The 20,626-nt window shown below is 42.7% G+C and overlaps 1 protein-coding gene across 1 annotated transcript; it reads left to right on the plus strand.

The window, feature by feature from the left end:
* The first annotated feature begins 7,257 nt into the window (after window positions 1–7,257).
* On the plus strand, window positions 7,258–20,390 carry Slamf7 (SLAM family member 7). The gene is made up of 7 exons (XM_036203091.1): window positions 7,258–7,312; window positions 14,337–14,642; window positions 16,118–16,387; window positions 16,590–16,706; window positions 17,938–18,041; window positions 18,988–19,050; window positions 20,319–20,390. The coding sequence occupies exons 1-7, from the start codon at window positions 7,258–7,260 to the stop codon at window positions 20,388–20,390; spliced, it is 987 nt and encodes a 328-aa protein (XP_036058984.1).
* Window positions 20,391–20,626: the final 236 nt, after the last annotated feature.

Below are 20,626 nucleotides of genomic sequence, written 5' to 3' on the forward strand. Positions count from 1 at the left end.
TGAAACAGACCACAGGGAGAGGACTTTATAATGGGAGCCCAGCCCATCATGTAGGGTCTTGGAAGCTCTAGAAATGACCTTGCATTTTATTCTAAGATATGTGGGAGACAAGCAATAAGAGGAGGAATAACACAGGCTGTGATGTTGAATATACCACTTTAGGAGCCTGCTGATGGGTGCAGGGGGCCAAGACAGAAGCAAACAGACTAGGTAGGTAGTGTTGAATGTATTGAAGGTGATGAGATGTGCTTGTATGCTAGGTATTCTTTTTAGGGCAGCTTTTGTAAGGCAACTTTGTGTCACTACAATGAAATGCCTGGGGCAATTAACAATATGACAAAAATTTATTTAGTTCATGGTTTTGGAGGCTCAAACCCAAGATTAGGTGATCCCATTGCTTTGAGCCCCTCAGAAGGGCAATAGCAGAGAGTGCATGGTGGAGCCAACTACTCACAATCATGAGCCAGGAGGAAGAGTGTATGAGACTACTGTGGCCCCCATCCTCTTTGAAGTATTTGGAAGTCCCAAAACTTAAGGACCCCCTATAAGGCCTTACCTAAGCATTCACAGCACCCCTCAATAGTATCACACTGAGGACAAAATTTTCAGCACATAGACCTTTGGGAAACACTACTCATATCCAAACCAAGGCATAGAGCCCATGGAATTTGCTGATGGTTGGATCTAGGACATGGCAGAGTGGAGTTCAGGAAAATTACAAGTGTCTGGCCTGAAAAGCTGGTGACTGTGGCAGCCATTTACTGAGAGGGAGAAGACACTTCCCGTGAAATAGGAGGCTCAGACTGAGAAAGCAAGAGTTGATTTGATACATAGGACACTGCAGATGGGGCCTAAACCTTCCCATGCAGATGCTGAGAGGTGGCTGCATGTACATGATGTGAATTCAGGAAAGAGAGATGTAAAATTGAATGTGTTAAATCAAAAGACCGGGTAAGTTGGCCTAAGACATTGAGATAAAGAAATCATGAAGCTTAAGACTTAACTTAGAAACATTTCACTCTTTGTAGATAAGAGAGATTCACAAGAAAGAACAAAAGACAACAAGACAGAATGGGGTCTCATGGACAAGAAGGAGTGCTGGCCAGTGCTGCTGGTTTGAGGTTAGCGCTCAAGGGCAATTTACCCTTTATCTTAGTTTGGTCTTCCTTTTTCAATTTCTCTTCAAGGAGTCCTTGAAGGGACACCTCAGGACTTTTCAGTGATCTCATTTGATTCCATCTGGACCTCTTTCCCTTTCATAGTTCTCTCCATATTGCACACACACACAAAATCTTGGTCTATCAGTTATAGGAACAAGGAAAGCTGTGACTCGAATTACCGAAGTCCCTTCTGGGTCGACTTATATGAATAGTCTCTCTCACATCTTCATTTTGTTTGCCAAGAATTTCAGGAATCAAAATTGCCATGTTTTATAATAACTATTATTTCTGCCACTGCCCACTTCTGCATAGTGTGCTGTGAAAGCAAGCAATACTCAATAGTTTCTATGATGGATAGGATAGGATTTGGTGTCACTGTATGTGGGTTCTTGCTTTGGCTTTGCTAATGAAATGTTTCCCAATAAGAAATATTCAGCAAAGTACATCTCTGGCTCTTAACAGAGCTGTCAAGATTAACAAATAAGTGTCGGCCTGTGAGCCAAGTTGGAAAGATATCTAGGTAGGTTTTTGGAAGATGGTGGATGACAAGCAGGCATGACCTGAACACTCTCCAGGGAATACGCTGAGTAAAGTTGGTGAAAGCCATCAGAAGAGGCAGGTAACAATCAAGACATCTCCGCTTTGATAGCAAAGTACAACAGAAAATGACGAAAGCAGGGTGGAGGAAAGTTCAGTCTGTCCCAAATGGATTGGTGGATTGGCTCCAGCCTTCAAGTGAGAAAGAGTGACAAGCTGCACTCGAGAGAGCCCCAGAAAACCTGCGCTATACTCTCAGTAACAGGCATTTTTGTTGTTTTTCATTCTTTTTTTTTTCCTTAAGAAATTATTCATTAGCACATGAATTGTGAACCAAAGGCTGTGGAGCCCCCAGCTGGATCAGGCCCTCTGGATAAGTGAGACAATTGAATAGCTTGAACTGTTTGGGAGGCATCCAGGCTGTGGGACCTGGACCTGTCCTTAGTGCATGAGCTGGCTGTTTGGAACCTTGGGCTTACACAAGGACACATGCTCAGCCTGGAAGGAGGGGACTGGACCTGCCTGTACTGAATCCACCAAGTTTAAATGAATCCCCAGGGGAGTCTTGGCCCTGGAGGAGATGGGAATGGAGGGGAGGTGAGGGGGGAAAGTGGGGGTAGGGGTGGGAGGGGGAGGACAGGGGAACCCATGGCTGATGTGTAAAATTAAAACACAAATATAATAAAAAAGGGGGAAAAAGAAATTATTCATTGACAGTTTCATCACAAATACTGTGAATTTTAGTCATTTTCACACCTATCAGTCTCTCGTCCACCCTCCTCTTACCGTAACTATTCTTCCTGAGAAGTCACACTTACTTTCACGTCTCTTGGTGTATGTGATCAACTGAATTTAATTAAGGTTAAATTCATGAACACTGCATGAACATTGGCGGGCAGTTACTAGAGTACCGGCTATTCATCAGTGGTCATATTACTGAAGAAAATGATACTTCTTGCCCCTGCAACCATTAACCACCAATAGTCCCTTGAGGAGGGTGGGGCTCCATGAGCATCACCCCATTCACGATGAGATGTTGAAGGCCCCAGGTTGGCAGAGCTGCAGTGAAGTCATGAGAGCAAAGGCAGTGTTATGACCTGAAGATGTCATTTCACAGCACACATCCTTGTCTTCCAGTTCTTACATGCTTTCCACCCCTTCTTCTACAACATTTCCTGAGCCCGGGAGTGGGTGGTGGTGGTGGTGGTATAGATAGGTGTCTTGTTTAAAGCTGAGCACTCCACCATTGTTTAGCACCATTTATGAGTCTCTGCACTAACCACTGCCCACAGCTACAAGAAGTGTCTCTGACCAAGGCTGAAAGTAGCACTAATCTGAAGGTATAGACTTGAATGTTTAGAAGACAGTTTAACGGTATGTCTGTTTAGCAAATCAACAATGGTGGGTTCCCCTTGAAGCTCTATAAACCAGCCCACAGGTTCTTGACTAAATTTACAGTATCAAGCATGGGTTCCTTCCCATGAAACAGGCCTCAGATCCAATCAGAGAGTAACTGGCTATTCTCATCATAATCATGCCACTGTTCTACCAGTGGGTACATTGTGTCAGGTATTATAGTTTCCAAGTTTCAAATGTAGATAGGACTGGCAGAGGCTTTTCTCCACTGGTAGCCTGCCTAGCACCTCTAGAACTGTGAATGCTAGCTAGCAGAGAAGAGGCTTCCTGTTCAGTTCCAGCCTGATTTCTCTGGGTTCTGTATCTAAAGTATGTGGTTAATGTCTTTAGCAATAAGGTCTTACCATCAAATTCTCTTGGGCAATCAGGAGCAGTGGTGAAAGCCTGGACTGTTTTGAGAGCCTCTGGACTTCCCTGACCTCCCTGACCAACAATTGGCAAGGAGATGTCTTACACCTGGCATTGGGATTTTCATTTAATAACCTATGGCTTCTGAGGGGAATATTGTCCACCCACACAAGGTACCTCTGTTCAAATTGTAATTATCAAACTTTAAATGAACTTACGAAATGGTAAGATTGCAACCTTTACTTTTGGTTTTCCCCATCTGCCATTCCCTTCCACCCAGCCCACCCACCTCCACTTAGACCATTCCAACCCTGGCTTCCCAGCATCTACTTTCATTTCACACTTGCAATAAAGGTATTAAAAAGAAAAACAGAAGGGAGTGACATGGATAGAAGAGACACCAGAAAACTCCTGACCAGAGTAACAGTAAGACATCATTTCCAAATGACCCTGAATCAGCAGCTTAGGAGGCCCAGACCAGCTGTGAATTTCATTTTCAACAGAAGCAAGCATTGCCTGACTGCGTGCAGAAACCTAGTGGGTAGAACACTGTGGATGAGGGGTGAAGAAGCCTTGAAACAGAGCCCTGTGCAGTATCAGTGAGCCAGAAATGGAGGACAAAGATCCAAGTGACCCAGTAAACTCTGGGAAGAATCATCCAGGGCACTTTCCACAGATGAGGCTAGCATCCGTGACCCAGCGTCCCAAGGAACCATTTAGGGGTGTAACAGGCATTCAGGACCCCAGGAAGGAACACCAAGAGAGTTGAGCCTAGCAGGGCAGGACCTCAGTCACACTCCCATATACCCAAGCCACGCTCCCCTTCACTGAATGCCTAGTCTCAATGCTGGAGGCCACATCTGCCCAGCTGTTTTCTCTCTCTTCCTCTCACCGTCACGTCGTCTCCTCTGGCTCTTACTCTTTTCCCCTCCACCACTCCTTTCTATTCTTCAATTTTTCATTTTTCCTTCCCTTTCATAGGCTTTCCCAAAGAACATAGGCTGGCCTAGTTTGCCAGTCTGCGGCCCAGACTAAGACCTGGTACTCGTGTTGGTTATCAGACTACATTTCTTTCTCTCTCTTTTCATTCTACCTTTAGCCAAAACCGCCTCCTATCCCATCCCGACCCCTGTCCACATTGTTCCCCATTCTCTTTGGTTTTTCCCTCCTCTTTTTTCTCAACCCAATATGAATCACAATTCACTCTGCTCTTTTCTCTTCTACTCACATCCATAGGACCTGGTATCTTCATGATTCTATTAATATTCGTTGACTTCTTACAATGCGTGGAAATTAATGGGTGATCACTTGTTACTCAGCTATTGCCGTACGTTCTTGGTGGGCCTTCACTTTGACAGCAGTCTTTTTTTTTTCAGATAGTGTCTACTTCAGGGGAGTACAGGGGCCTTGCCTGGTGCCCCAAAAATCAACCAAGCAGAGAAAAAAAAATACCACCCCAACCTTATTACAATCCAGTCATTCTTGAACATTTTGAATATTCCCATTAAAAGAAAAGTCCTATTAAAAAATAATTCAGCCAGGAACCTAACTTGGAATATCCAGCCCCATTACAAAAATGCAAAAGTATGAAAAACAAAGATGGTATAACTCAGTGCTCTGAGGAAGGCAGAGGAGGCAGGCGGTTGTGGAAGTTGCTGAATGAATGAGATTGTAGGATGTCCATGAAAGCAGGAGCCTGAAACCTGCTGGTGTATGTCTCAACACCATTGTCAGGAACCTTAGAAGCTGTGAGGCAAAGGATGGACGTGACCCGAGTTCCCATTCTAGGACACACCTGGATTTGGACTTTAACATTCCATTTCAGGCTGCCTTCTCCTGCTCTTCTCCTCACAGCTCTACTCTCGGGGATTTTTCTCCTGCCGTCTGGTGAGCCAGACTCCTCTTTATTCATCCAGAATGACATCAAGCATCGCTCCCACCTACCGATCTTTTAAGGATGCTTACTGTGCAATTTCCACCCATCCCTCCACCATGCCTGTCTTCCCGCTTTCCTGTCATCTCCTCATTTGTATATTGACAGTGTAGCTCTTGCAAACTAGAGACTTCAGTCTAGTTTAATAATCTTTCCTTTTAATTAAATGTTTTGTCTATTTACACTTAATATAAGCATTAGGGTAGTTGGATTTAGGTCTGCTATTTACTGATTGATTATTCTTTTTGGGTTTTTTTTTTTTTACAAGTTTCTCCTTTTATTAAAAATATTCAATTTTTTTAGAATTTACTTTTAGTAATGCCACTGCTGAACTTTTAAGCACTCATATTTGCATTATTTCCTTGGTATTTTCTCTTCATCAACCCTTTGGACACACTTTTAATGAAGTATTTGAATCTCTTGACTACTGAGTCATCTTTCTAAACTTTTTTTGAGATGGTCTCACTATGTAGCCCTGGTTGGCCTGGAACTCACTGTGTAGGTTAGGCTGACCTCAAACTCACAGAGAGCCCCCTGCCTCTGTCTGCCAAGTACTGAGATTAATGTCATGCATCACCACTCCTGGCTTATCTTCCTAATTTTTATTGATATGGAGGACTCATATATATGTGTGTGTGTGTGTGTGTGTGTGTGTGTGTGTGTGTGTGTGTGTGTATCATGGAATATAAACATTACAGGTATCTTCTCCCATGCTTATGACTTGTCTTTTTAATTTCCACAGAGGTTTCTTTTGGTTAAAAAATTTCTTCAGATTTATTTTTATTGTTATTTATGCACGTGTGTATGTCTCTGTATGTGAGCATGCCATGTGTGCAAGTGCTCTCTGAGGCCAGAGGAAGGCATCAGGTCCCCTTACTTCTCCTGTGTCAGTGCTGAGATCAGAACTCAGGTCCTCTGGAAGAGTAACAAGTGCTGTTAACTGCTAAGCCATTTCTCCAGTTCCAAAGGAAGTCTTTGATATTGTTGTCATAAGCCCTAGGCTATAATTTCTCAATTATAAAATAGGGTGCATAGTAGAATTTCATTTGTAGGGTTTATGTGAAGAATACATAAAGCAACATGTGTACTCTTAGCACAGTGACTGGCATGTAGAAAAGCTTATTAAAGACTATTCTCTTCCTGCCCCCATCTAACCTATTTCCTGTTTCTGAGTCTCTTAGAAGTAACGGGTAACAAAGCTTCAGGATTTCCACAACACAGAGCAACAGCAGGATAAACGAGAGGAGTTCCAGTGACGCCCAGCATCGATAGTGTAACAGAAACCAGAGGCATGGGATCAGACCAATGACTCCGCAGCCAACACTTGCAAGTAAAGCTGTATGGAAAAGGGGTTTACTGCGTGACTCACTGTGTCACACTGCAGCTTCCATGACGTGATTGATTTTTTTCCTTCTCTTTCATTTTCTTTTTTTCTCTCTTTTTAAAATTCTTTCTTTTTTCTCTTAAACTTTCTCTTATTTTATTTTGTGAAGGGAGGTTGCAAGGGCAAGAGGGTGGATATGAAGGGACAGGGAAATGAATGGGATGGAGATTCAGGATGTAAAAGACACAAAGAATAAATAAAAAGCAAGAAAAAAAAAAAAGAACCAACAGGTAAAATAAAAAGGCACACCATTTCTATTTAAAAATTCCTACAAAGTGTGTGATTCTTTACCTGTAATAGAAAATAAGTCTTATCAATTATTTTTCTTTCCATTTGAGAATATTACTGTGACGTATAACATAACGCTTGCTAATGTGACTCCTCCTACCTAATTTAAATTTAGCAGAGAAGGGTCAGAGAAGTCTGATGTATTAGAGAGAGTTTTGCTCCTTTGACTGACTGACAACCTGAAAAACGATATGGCTGGTTTCTCAGCATTCATCCTCTTTACCTCTGTCTTCTGTCAGCTCACAGGTGAGTCTAACCATATCTTGTCCCATTCTCCTGATCTCCTTGTCCCATCATCCTGAGGTGTAACCCGGGCTCCCTGGTCCACTCTGAAGCCTCTGCCTCATTTAGTGTTGCTTTTTAACTAACCACTAATAGCTGGAAGGGGAAGAAAAGAAACAGCTCTTGGAACTAAGTCCCTTCTGACTGGGAAGGAGAGACTGAAAGAATTGGGGTGGGTTTTAGAGACCCGTGTTCTGATCCAGATCTGTCATGCCTTAAATCGAGAATGTCAAAGCTACCCTGGGCTTTGGGGTCTCTCTTTCAGCCTTCTCTCCTTCTGAGAACAGCTTTAGAAGTAAAGTTATACAGCTGTGTATTTATTCATAAATATATTTTAATTAGTATGTTTCTAAATAGATTTAATGATGGTGCATAAGAATGAGATCAAAGGAAGCAATCATTTTAATTTTTTTCTCTTAACCCAAGCAATCCAATCTGCCTCTATTTAGAAAATTAATTAATTATAGGCACTTTGTGTAATTAATTATAGGTACTCAATGTTCTCTCATGGGAAGGACTGAGGGCCTTTATGACCCTGTCATCGGTGTATAATGGTAATAAAAGATTTTGCTATACTCAGTGTTCTCTGACATATGGGGTACCACCATGTGAGTCATGAGTCAGTCTTTCTCTCTCTCTCTCTCTCTCTCTCTCTCTCTCTCTCTCTCTCTCTCTCATGTGCTTTCATACCTCATATCTGTACACAATAAACCAACCTGGAATAACTTGCTCCAAAACCACATAGCATTTTCAATCTTGTCCTCCTCATACCAGACCAGACTGACTCAAATCCACAGACTGTCCTCCTTCTTGAATTCACCAAAGCTTGCAATGCAAGGAAGCACCTGGCCCTAAGTAGGTTGCCCTAAAACAGTTTTGTTTCTAAAAGTACTACCTGAACGGAAATGGAGATCAGAATTAGAATTTAAAGAGAAGATGGGGGAGGGCATGCCAGAGCTCTGAAAAGCCCAGGTACTCACCTGAAGTGTGTGTGGTTCCAAGAGTATGTAAACTGAGTCCCCTGCTACTCTATGCCAGTAGCCTGTGGGTAGTCTGGTGTTACATCTCCCATGGCTGAAAAGAGTCTGAGATTGTCCTAGAACCTCCAAAGGGCAGAGCAGTGGAAGCAGAACATACCCTGGATGTGAGATTCCTAGTTTAACTTTGTACTCTGTTGCTGTGAGAGAGCATCTTTGTACTTTGAATTTTGCTTTTCTGTGCATAACAGATAATTAAAACTAATTTGCAAAATTTCTGTGTGATGCTTTAAATTAAGATATCAAAAGCAAATTAATTCAATAATAATGTCCATTTAATTTCCTAATACTCTAAGGTACTTTTTGTACCATCTCCTTATAAATCTATATAAAGACAGAGATTTAAAGATAAGGAAATTTGGGCTGAGAGAGGTCAAGTTTCATAGGTAAGGTCACATAATAATTACAAGGTAAAGCAGAAACTGAGTTTCCATAGCTGTCACTGTTCCCAGAACACCAAACACTAACCAACTTGACACCTGACACTGGAAAGGTGTTCAGTAAAAATGCATTTGAACTCAGTCTCTCACAGCAAGAGCCAGAAGGGATTTCTTTCTTCTCCAGGTACAGAAGGCCAAGGTAGGAACTGGAAAGATCCTCAACAAACAGGTAGCACAATTCTGGGGACTTGGCTACACCAATGGGATCCCACTCTGGACAGTTTGACAGAGCCACAAAGCTAGCTCTTGAAGCCTTGATGTTCTCACTGGGATAAAAGGACAAAAGGACAACAGTCTGTTCTTCTGGGTATCTTGTAACAATCAAGTAATACAACAGTTTTAAGGGGAAAAAAAGATGAGTGAGAAGTGTCGGGGCAGGGCACTGCAAAGAACCAGGAGAAACACAGTGGAGAGAGTGGGAGACAAGCCAGAGGCTGAGTGCTAATGGGCTTTGATGCAAACAAGACAGCTTGGGTATGTCAGGCAAGTCTCCCCATCTGGGAAATGGAATGAAATCAGATTAATGACTACCCCTCTGAAGATTCTTCCCAGTTCTGAGATGTTATGTTCTTGATTTCCATGAAGAGGAAGGTCCAATGTGCTGGTGCCTTTGTGGCATTCTCAAGGACTGGGTTGACAGGCAGTTGAGCTTAGCCAGGCCCCGCCCCTGTGCTTTCCTCCTGGGTTGCTGCTGCATCTATTGGCTTTGCTTCTTCATCCCATTGAACGTTTTACCTTTCCTGGGGAATGTAACAAGAAGGAGAAGTGAAAAGATGAGACGAAGCCTTACTCTGCTCGTAAGTGTGTCTCAGAGATGATGATGTTTCGGACACCAAAAACAGAAGGGCAGATGACAGTCTCCTGGTCCAATGCTTTCCCATCTCCAGGCAAGCTGCCTGGGAGATGTGCAGTGGTGCTCAAACCTTTGTCTTTCTACGAGGTCATCCACTGCTGAGTTTTGTGAACTATTTTCGCCCATGTTTCAGAAATGCAACTTGAAAAATGGGAAGCCTTCTCAAAGCACGGTTCGCTCTTGGCTCCTTCCACCATGCTGTCAGGCTGCTCTGTATTTGTCAACTTCTTTCAGAGTTCACTTCAACTTCCCCAAATTCCTAAGACTTGAAGGTGTTTTTCCTCTTATAAGTATCAGAGAGAACTGAAACTCAAAATGGTAAATGTAAAAATAAAATCAAAATCAAAACACAGGCCTCTGAGATGGAGGATCTCTGCCCCTCCCTCTCTCTCAAACTGGGGTTCAAACTTGGGCCTCAGGCACATCCACCAAGAACTCTACCAATGAGCCACAATCCTGCCATTTTCGTGGCCTTGGAAAAATCACTAAGCTCTGGTAGCCTCATGTATAAAATAGAATGTGTTAACTCTTGCCTCCTGAGCTTGTGCTGAAGATCAACAAAGGTAAGACCCTCAGATTCACTTGTAGATGCCAAGGGGTTATCTCTGGAATTATGACTGTGGAGGAGACAGAATGGATCCTGGGTCCCTTGCCTCCCACGGATGACAGAGAGCCCCTTTCCATCCTGCTGCATCCTGGTAGGAAGAGAGGCCAACACATCCTTCTGTGGGCACGGTGATGCCGTCATAGGGTAATTTGGGACCTAATACTTGTAGACTGGGTCATTGGCTAATTCACAAAAAAGAGACATGCCCAGTCACCACTCAGCAGGGATATTTCTTTCCTGGAAAGTTAAAGTGAAAACCGAGAAACACATATGCCAAGCCATTCCAGAGTTGTGGCTTTAAAGGGCTTCAGATAAGATTGATCTCAGATAGACAGGAGAAGCTGAAGCACAAAAATAGTGTGAAATCCAAAGTAAACCAGGGGGCCAACAAGATGGCCTGGTGGGTAAAGACACTTGCCATGCAAGTCTAGCAATCTCAGTTCAAAACCCAGAATCCGCATAAAGTTGAAAGGAGAGATGTGACTCTATAGTTGTCCTCTGGCTTCCACATGGCACACCATGGCATGTTTTCTCCCCCCCCCCCCCACCCCCAAAACTGAAGATCAGGAAAGAGAAGAAGCCTGGATACTTGTTCAGTGACAACAAGTAGATTTTGTATCTTCCACAGCCTTATATCATTATCTTGGCCTTAGAGCTAAAGCCCCAGGCTACTCTGGGACATGGCATAACTCTAAGGCAATCACTGTGCCAGAGGAGAATATCACATAGGCTGAGTGCTTTCAGATTACTGAAACCTCTTGGCTGCTGTGAACTGAGAGGTGAAGTGGACACAGAAGAATGAAGCCACACCATTCCCTGCTACAGGTGGGAATGTGGCATCTGAGGAAGGATCTTCAGGAAGGAATTGGTAGTCATACATTCTCTAACAAACACATCCAGCCTGTAACCTGTGGGCTACATACAGCCCAAGAAAGCTAGGAAAGTGGCCCAGCTCAAAATTGGAAACATACTTAAAGCATTGTGTGATTTTTCTAGTAACTCTACGATGGGGTTTTCAAGGGCAAATTTTTCAGATGACTGTCATGATACTGTGTTAAAAGGTTGGGCACACTTGTGAGTCTAGACTCTAGAGTCTTCTGATTGACAGGCCAGGTTAAGCCCCGCCATGGAATCCCCACAGCACTCATTACTTCCCTTCTCATAGCACATCTAGTTGCTTAAATGTTGATCTCTCACATCTTTGGGAGTGCAAGAATCGTGACCATCTTGCCCAAGCCCTCAGTTCTATCTTTAGCTCCTAAAAATTGCCAAGTATAGCTTAAATATGAGCAAACTATAGAGTCATAGCTGAAGATGGTAAAGACAGAACAAAAGAAAAGTTTCATTTCAGCTTTGAACATTTTTTTTTAAATGTCTCTGGTCTCTAGATCCCGTTTCCCAGTCACGGGGATAATATAACTCAACTGGTTAGAATTTACCAACCCTGCTCTTTGTTCATTAAACCATTATTTAGGAAATGGCAGGGAGCTGTTTTCTTAAGCTAACTTCTTTTTCCATCCTGAAGATACACTTAAGATAGAACAGTGATCTAGGTATAGTGGCACTTGGGAGGTGGAGGCAGGAAGAACAAGGCTGGAAAGATGGCTCAGGGGTTAAGAGCATTTGTGGCTCTTGCAAAGAACTTGGGTTTGATTCCCAACACCCATAGTGGTGGCTCACAACCACCTGTAACTCCAGTTCCAGGGGATCTAATGCCCTCTTCTGACGTTGGCCACACCAGGCCAACACATGGCATACATACATATACACATAAACTCAAATTTAAAAATCTAAAATATATTTTTAATTTTAAAAAAAGAGTTCAAGGCCATTCTTGGTTGCTTAGTTACATAGCAAGTTTGAAGCCAGTTTCAAAAAAAAAAGGAAAAGGAAAAGGAAAGGAAAAATAGGAGGAGGAGGAAGAGGAGGAGGAGGAGGAGGAGGAGGAGGAACAGGGAGAGAACTGATGGTAGCTGTCACATGGAGCACTTTGCCCCATGTTACCGTCCACTTTCATTCTAACAATGGATGGTGAATTTCTTATCTTTCCTCACACTTAATCCACATTACTCACATCTGGAGACATTTACCCTTGAGAAAACAGAAACCTCCTGTGAAAGAGGGAAAAGATGTTTTGCTCCTGGCTTACACATGCACACATGTAACACACTAAAGCCATATTCTCAGGTTTCTCCCTTACGCACTTCGCTATGGTTCAGATGTGGTCTGCCACGCCTGTGAGTTTGGTACTAAAAGCTTGGTCCCCGTTGTGGTGAGGTTGAGGTGATAAAGCTTTAATAGGTGAGGCCTAGCAGAAGGTGTTAGGTGATGAGGGTACCATGGTGCTGAGAAAGAATTCCTTCTACTTTGTTGGAGTAAGTTGAATGTCCCGAGAGCAGATTTGTTGTGGTGAAGCCAATCTGTTCTTGGCCTCTTCTGCACAGGAATGGTTTCCCTTCTCTTTCTTTGCCATCTTGTGACCCAACCACGAGAATCTTCATCAAAGGCTTCACATATGGTATTTTTAGCACACACTCTGGTTTTCAACCTCCCAAACTGTAAATTAAATAAACCTCTTTTCTTTTTAAAGTATCAAGCTTTGAGCATTGTTCTTACTTCAGAAAAGGACTGATACATACCAATAAAAGACTAATAATCTCTCCTCAAATTAATGTAAAAATGAAATTACTTGAAGGTCCAGGAATTGGATCCACTTGGGGGACAAGTGAGTGATACCCGATCTTTACCTGACTTCAAAATATTTACCCTTTCTGTCTCTGACATTGAAATGAAAGAATGAATGCATCAATTGGTTTAAAAAAATCAGAATAAGTTTTATTTTTGTCTGTAACTTTTATTGGCACTATTTTTACATATTTTGAGATAATTAAAGTAAAGTCAGTCTAAAACCATTATAGCCTTTGTATTATGGAAGTAGGGGCTCTTTTGAAAACTCAGATTATTTAACTAGATAATTTGACACAATTGGAGGGATCCAAAGTATATGTGCAGTGACTGATAAATTATAGGGGAAAATGTTTGAAAATGGAATTTTTTTTCTAAAGAAGAGAAGCCAGTACTTCTGAAGGTCCCCCAGACCTGTACTTAAGGGAGTAGGTCCTGATCTGCATGATGAAAGTATAAAAATTCCTCTTTTAAGAACTTTAACAGCTAAAGTAAGTTCAGAGTTCACGCTTTAAATTTTTTGTCCCATTCCAAAGTACCTCAGTACCCTTTGCTGGCCCCAGACTTTGTCCCTTAGATCTTTATAGGCAGTCACCCAGGTACCAGCACAGAAAATACTTAGTTGGCCACTTCTGGAGATTCCACCAAGAAGAGTCATTCTTTCATGTGGAGTCACATGAGCAGAGATAACTGCTTCAGAATCAGGCTCTACAGGTTGAGCTAAGACTGTGTCAAACAAGCAAACAAAATTGTTGTGGAATGAAAACCCTACTGCAATTTCTAGCATGTGAGGTGAGCATCGTGAGCAATGCTCCCCAACACTGAGACTCACCCTTTTCCTTCGTCCACACAAACACGTTATGCAAGCAGGTGAAAACTTTTTGTGGGGATGACCCTGAGTCTACTAATACATCATAAACTAGGAAGAGAGGTCATCCTTAGACGTGTCAGCTGTTGTGTGTCACTACAAACATAGAGCTTTCCCTCATTACCCTGATTTATGCTGGAGACCACTCACCCTGGTTTGGGCAGCCTAGCTCATCAACTTCATGCTGAACTGTCTCTGGAGTAATCTGGCTTTCCTAAGAGACCCAGATAGAAAGTTCCTTTGTTGTCTCCACACAGGAACCTGTCCAGTATGGAGCTGGGCTTTCAAGAGCTTGGTCTACTCAGCTGGGTGTCTCTTGCGAATGTGGTGTGGTGGCAGCAGGTGACTTTGCAGGCAGAAGGTTCTAATGTCGATGTTTTTGTGTGAGTGGGGTTCTGTTTGTATAGAACTTGGAGATGTTTCTTAGGATCTTCCAAGAACCCAAAGGACGCGGTAATTTGTGGCAAGAGCTTACATTTTGGTTTTCTGTATCTGCAGTAACAGCAACTCTAAAGGAGGTGGTTGGTGCCCTTGGTGGATCTGTGACCTTCACTCTGAATTTCACGGAAAAACATGTTGAGACTATTATATGGAACTTCAGGTCAATCTCTCTTGCCGTCATAGCTAAGGACAATGTCCTATTGCTCCAAAATCATAACAAAAACCGGATAGCCTTTCCAAATGGAAACTACTCCATGGAACTCAGCCAGCTGAGGAAGAATGACTCAGGTGTCTACCGTGCGGAGATTCACAGTCCATCACTTCAGTCTCCCTCCATCCAGGAGTATATGCTGCATGTCTACGGTAAGCAGGCTCAGTTCTAACGGTGGATGGTAGGCATGTAGATGTAGTGAGCATCTTGATACAGGCGATATTCAAGTCAAGCTTGGGTAATCGCCCAGCAAGGATCAGGGAGCAGAGGATTCCTGCACTGATCATTTGTAACTGACCCATAAGGTCTCTGATGACTTTGAGATTCTGTAAGAGGTTGTACAATGTAGACCATGGGTAACCTAATAAGTGGCTATCAGTTAGGCCGTGGTGGAGCACACCTTTAATACCAGGATTTGGGAGGCAGAGGCAGGCAGATCTTTGAGTTCCAGGACAACTGGTCTATGGAGTGAGTTCCAGGACAGCCAGAGCTACACAGAGAAACCCTGTCTCAAAAACAAAACAACGAAAGTGGCTATCACACAGATAGAAATCAAAGATTGATTATTTGTTATGTGCCTGGCCTTAGCCAAGTTACTTTTTTTAAGTCTTATTATATATATGGGGGACAATGGTATCTACCTTAAGAAGATTATTAGATACAAATTAATTACATTCCTTCCCCTACAGATTCTAAGCAATTGAGAAATAGAAAAATCGGAATGAAGAAAAGATCCAGCCATGATCATGCCTGTAGTTGTAACTGTTCTGGAGGTTGAGACAGGAGAACTGCTTGGGCTCAGGGTTTAGAGGCTAGCCTGGGCAACAGAAAGAGAAAAATAGAGGGAGGGAAAAAAGAGGGACCACTCAGGGTGGTTACAAAATAATCACTCAGATCTCTACCAGAAGAGTTAGTTGTCCTGTGCACTGAACCACAGCATGGGAGAACCCAGGAGATGGGACCCAAGACTTGCTTACAGGAGTTAGGCAACACACTTTGATCCAGGCTTAAGTTCCGTAGAGACATTGTAGAAGGGAGCAAAAATTAGATAATGTGCAGAGAATCTATCTGGAGGAAGGATGAAGAAGAAAAAAATATTTGAACAGAAATAGTTAATGGACTAAGCTCTAGGCTAGAAAATGAATGCTGGACTCTCCCCATCTCACCAATAAACCATTTGCTGATCCTCTAAACATAAAGGAGGGGGCACAAAGTAGTGAGAAGTGTTACTCCAATATTGTTTTCTCCTGGAGAGGTGAAAGGAAAGTGTGTTCATGGAAGTCTGAGGATAAGCAACAGGAAGCTTCTGTCTGAAGATTAGACAACATCTGAAATACAAGTAAACACAGTGCTTGCCCCCAATTGGGCTTAGTCAATGTTACTACATGGTTGTTGCATGATTATTTCTGCTGTAATAGCTGCAATTGTTATTCTTGCTATATAGCTGGGCCAAGCAGACTTAAGAAGTCTCTGTCTCAGATAAGAATAAGACATTCTGCTCTGATTTATTGCTTCCTTGCCCTTCTTGGACTTCCCAGGGAGATTCAGATCCAAGGTATGGAAGATACTTCAGAAAGGCTGAGCTCAGGATGAACTTCCATCTTCTATTGTACTATCTTTTTCACAGAGCATCTGTCAAGGCCCAAAGTCACCATGGATGAGCAAGACAAGAATGGCACCTGCATAACCAACCTGACATGCTCCATGGAAGAAGGAGGAGACAATGTGACTTACAGCTGGAAAGCCCTAGGGCAGGAAGTCAGTGAGATTCATGATGGTGCCGTTCTCCCCATCTCCTGGAGATTGGGAGAGAAAGACAAGACCTTAATTTGCATGGCCAGAAATCCCATCAGCCACAGTTCTTCAACCCCCATCTTTGTCCAGAACCTCTGTGAAGGTGACAGTCTTCTCTCTCCAGAGCCTCTGGTTGGAGAAATATATCTTCTTTAGCTCCCAGTCCCTATGGAAACAGGCTCTGTGTCAACTAGAGGCCTCTGGGAAAACACCAGCTGGGAGGAAAGTCAGAGTTGGGTCCTTTTCCCTAGCTGACTCTACCATACACATCCACCCTCCTCATGCTTCTCATTTTCTCTTTAAAGATGCTGCCAAGGACCTAAATTCATCTAGGGTCATCATATACATCATACCATTGCTCATTGTGCCCAGTTTCTTGGTGTTGGGCATTCTTCTTAGTATGCGCACAGAGAAAGGAAAAGGTAAAACATGTATGGTTTTTACTTCATATATTTTCTCCCTTTTGTTTCTCACACAATACTTCAATCTGTGTGCAATATTTAGTGTTAAAGATATAAAGATAAGAGGTCATGGTCTCTTCCCTTAAGAAGTGCCCAGTCAATGCCTGAAGAAAGAGCTCATTCAGTAAAGTGCTTGCCATACAAGTGTGAGGACCTGAGTTCAAACCCCAGAACTCACATTAACAACAACAACAACAACCATCCAGATGTGGTAGCATGCACTTTTAATCCCAGCACTGGGGAGGCAGAGATAGGTGGATCCCTGGGGCTCATACTGGCCAGGCCAGTTGTCTTAGCCTAACTGGTTATTGTCAGGCCATTGAAAGACTGTTTCATAAGACAAGGTAGATAACACCTGAGGAACAACACCCAAAGTTGACCTCTGCCCTTCCCACACATGCACTCACATACACACACACCTGTATATATATATATACACATACACAGAGAGAAGTGCACAGGTGGCTGTATGTCTTGGCTCCAAAGTAGAGAGCATATTCCTTGACTACTCTCCTGAGGACAGGGTCCACCTCTAGTACCTACTCCTGTCCTTCCTTCAGAAGGATCTGGCCCTTCTGATGACACAGGTCATGCATTGCTGGCTCTGCTCTTGCCCAGCAGACAGTGGTCTCCCTGCCCTTCCTATCCTTATCCCTGTCAGAGCCCCCAACCAGCCTGTCTTCTCTACTCAATCAGCACCAAGATTCCTGTTTCCTCTTCACCTCACTGGACACATTCCTCTTGGATAAGCCTTTCTCTGTTTCTCTACAATATACCCCACACTGTGTCCCCAACCCTCATTTGTTTACTCCTCCCTACCAGTACTATCCACGGTGTGGCAAGAGTAGATTGTGGAGGAAAAATTGCAGCAATAGTTGAGTACGGATGCACACTCTGAGCTAGCCTTTAAGATAGTCTTTGTCTGAGGCATTCTGGGAACATTCCTGACCTCTTCTGCTTCCCACTTTGGTTGCCTTGATTTGGAGATTGAGAGGTGGAGTGACAGAGTGACTAATTCATCTTGATTTGTCCAGGATTTTCTCCATTTTAACAATGAAAGTTCCCTGTCCTAGGAAGAGTCTCCATTTCAGAGTGACTAGGATGGTTGGTCACTCTGAGTAGACCAGCCAGGTTTAGTGGGCCAGGGGAGTGAGTGGTAAGAAAGTCAGGCTTTGGTTCTCTCTGGTTTCAGGCTCCAAGGATGACATGGAGAGAGTGGACAGCCACCAGGAAAAGCCCAACATCTGTCCCCACTTGGAAGAGAATACAGAATATGACACAATCCCTTATGTTAATGTGAGTTTTTTTTCCACTTTTTTTTCTGGAATCAGATCAATCTCTCCAAGGTTTTTCTTACTTCACTTGGGTAATATTGGGTAGCATGGAAAAAGGAAGGGGGATTAAGATTTAGAGTCTCTAACTTCAGTCATTCTGCCTCCCCCACACCTTAATTCATGTCTATGCAGAAGTTGGTGAATTTTAGAACAATTTATTCTGCCCCAAACCTGTGACACTCATGTGAGCAGTTACATGAATCACTTCTTCCTTTTTATAGTTTACCACAGTGGTCCTTACTTCCTCACAGGAGGTTGGAAGCTAGCCCGCTTTGTAACCTGTCTTTACTTCCTCACAGGAGGTTGGAAGCTGGCCTGCTTTGTAGCCTGCTCAACTCACAGAGTCAAAATGTATCACATTGTCTCCCTCTCTTTCTTCTCTTGCTATGGTCACACCTAGAGAAACCGCAAGGTTGCCCTGCATGGTCAGGAAATACACGTAAACTAACCCAGGATGTTTTTCTCTAACCATGAGTCTTTTTTCTTGTCATTGCTTTATTTTGGTTCATTGGTGTTCCTTACTGTTTCTCCAAGAGACCTTCAACTGCTGGATAAGTCATTTCACAACATTGATTCTATAATTTCAAGTTAGCCTTTAGCCACCTTAGGAGACTCATAGTTCATGAGATATCTCCACATATTTTGAAATTCATTGAAACATAATACAGAAAATAATGCTATAAAGAAAATGAATAAAAACACAATGACTTTCTTTAAAACTGATTAGTATGCATTATTACAGCAGTTACTAACAAGGGAACTTCTATGCCTATCCCAGAACCTTCTTTTTTGTCTCTCTATGTTCTCTTCCATATCCTTTGCTTTCTCTGGATTATGTGCCTCCCTGGTCTTGTCTATGTGACTTAGAATGTAGGTAGTAATTGTATTTGTTTGTTGCTTATTAACAGGGAACAAGGCTGGAAGAGGACACAGAAAACACACTTTATTCAATTGTGCAGATCCCCAAATCGGTAAGAACCTTCACAGCTGAGCCTCATCTTAACTGTCGATCCCTTTTCCTGGCTCATGTTCACATTCACATTTCTTAGACTTAGGGTTTCTCAGTCCCTGGTATTAAGACAGACCCCTGCCAGCCCCTCATGTCTGCTTGCAGATGGAGAGTCCCACTCCCTGCCTGTGATACTAGACATGTTGAGACCATTTGGCTTTGAGCATGTAACTAGATAGGTTTTCCAGAGCTTTACTTGAGGTTACCCCAAAATAAAGGAAATAGATGGAAACTTTGTTTTAGAAGCCTAACTTGGTGATCTGGAACAAACAGAGTAGGAAGCGGGTTCTAGATTGGTTTGATAAAGAAAAGCAGAAAGGTTCTGTCTATAGCATGGATGAGGAGAAGGGCTATCTACAGCTTGTGCTATGCACAGGGGAGAAGGGGTCATGGGTATAGACTCTTGCAGTTTCTAAGCAGCAGGTAAGTGGAGGAGGGAGATTTTCTTTCTCTGGCTGTATTACATCTGCTTTGCATCTTCCCTGTCAAACCCCAAAGATGTATGGCTTATCCCTTTACCACTTGTGCTTTGGAGTAACAGGGGTACTTTCTTGTCTGTTTTCCTTTCCTCTCCAAAATAATTGAAAAGATAAGGATGCTTGTTGGTGGACATTTCTTTCCCACCTACCAGTTCCCATATAACCAACACAGAGACTTAATATTAATTACAAATGCTTGGCCAATAGCTCAGGCTTGTTACTACCTAATCCTTACATTTTAAATTAACTCATATTTCTTAGCTATGCTTTGAACATAGGTTGGTACCTTTTTTTTTTTTTAAGTATAGAATGCCCATCTTGCTTCTCTCTGTGTCTGCTGGTGACTCCAGTCTCTGCCTCCTTTTCCCCAGAATCCTCCTAGTCTGTCTCTCCTGCTCAATCTCTTCCTGCCCAGCTATATGCCAGTCAGTTCTTTATTAACCAATGAGAGTAATTCATATGCAAAGTGTACAAAAGGGTTATTCTGCAGCAGATGCTAAAGATGATTTTCTTAGTGGCAGAAACACCTGTGTATTTATTATAAGACTATTCATTTTATTAAGCATAGAGAACGATAAATATATTTCCCTCAAGAATAATCTGTCTAAGATAAAAGTAAACAGGAGGATTGTATATGAAGGAGCTATAGGTTGAGTACCTTTGGAAAGAGTGTCTGGGATGATTGGTCTTCTATGAGAAATCCAGAGCTCTGCTCACATCCAATGTTCTTTTTTCCCATGTCTGCCTGCAGGTGAAGAGTCCCAGCTCCCTGCCTGCAATGCCCCATATGCCAAAGCCGTTAAGCTTTGACAATATTATCTAGACAGCAGCACTCTCTCCTCACTCAAAAAACAAACCTGAAAGAATTCATCATTCTCAGTAGAAATGGAAACTTCTATCATAGATTTAACGTAAATGCCTCCCCACCCCCAACCCATGTATTTGCATACAGATGGCAAAGGTCATGTTCCAGGGGTTTCAGAGAACAATGACTCTTGGGGTGGGGATAGAACCCATTCGTATTCCATTTAATGAAGAAATTTTCAAGACAGCATACCA

Source organism: Onychomys torridus, chromosome 11 (assembly GCF_903995425.1).
Source record: "Onychomys torridus chromosome 11, mOncTor1.1, whole genome shotgun sequence".
NCBI lineage: Eukaryota > Metazoa > Chordata > Mammalia > Rodentia > Cricetidae > Onychomys > Onychomys torridus.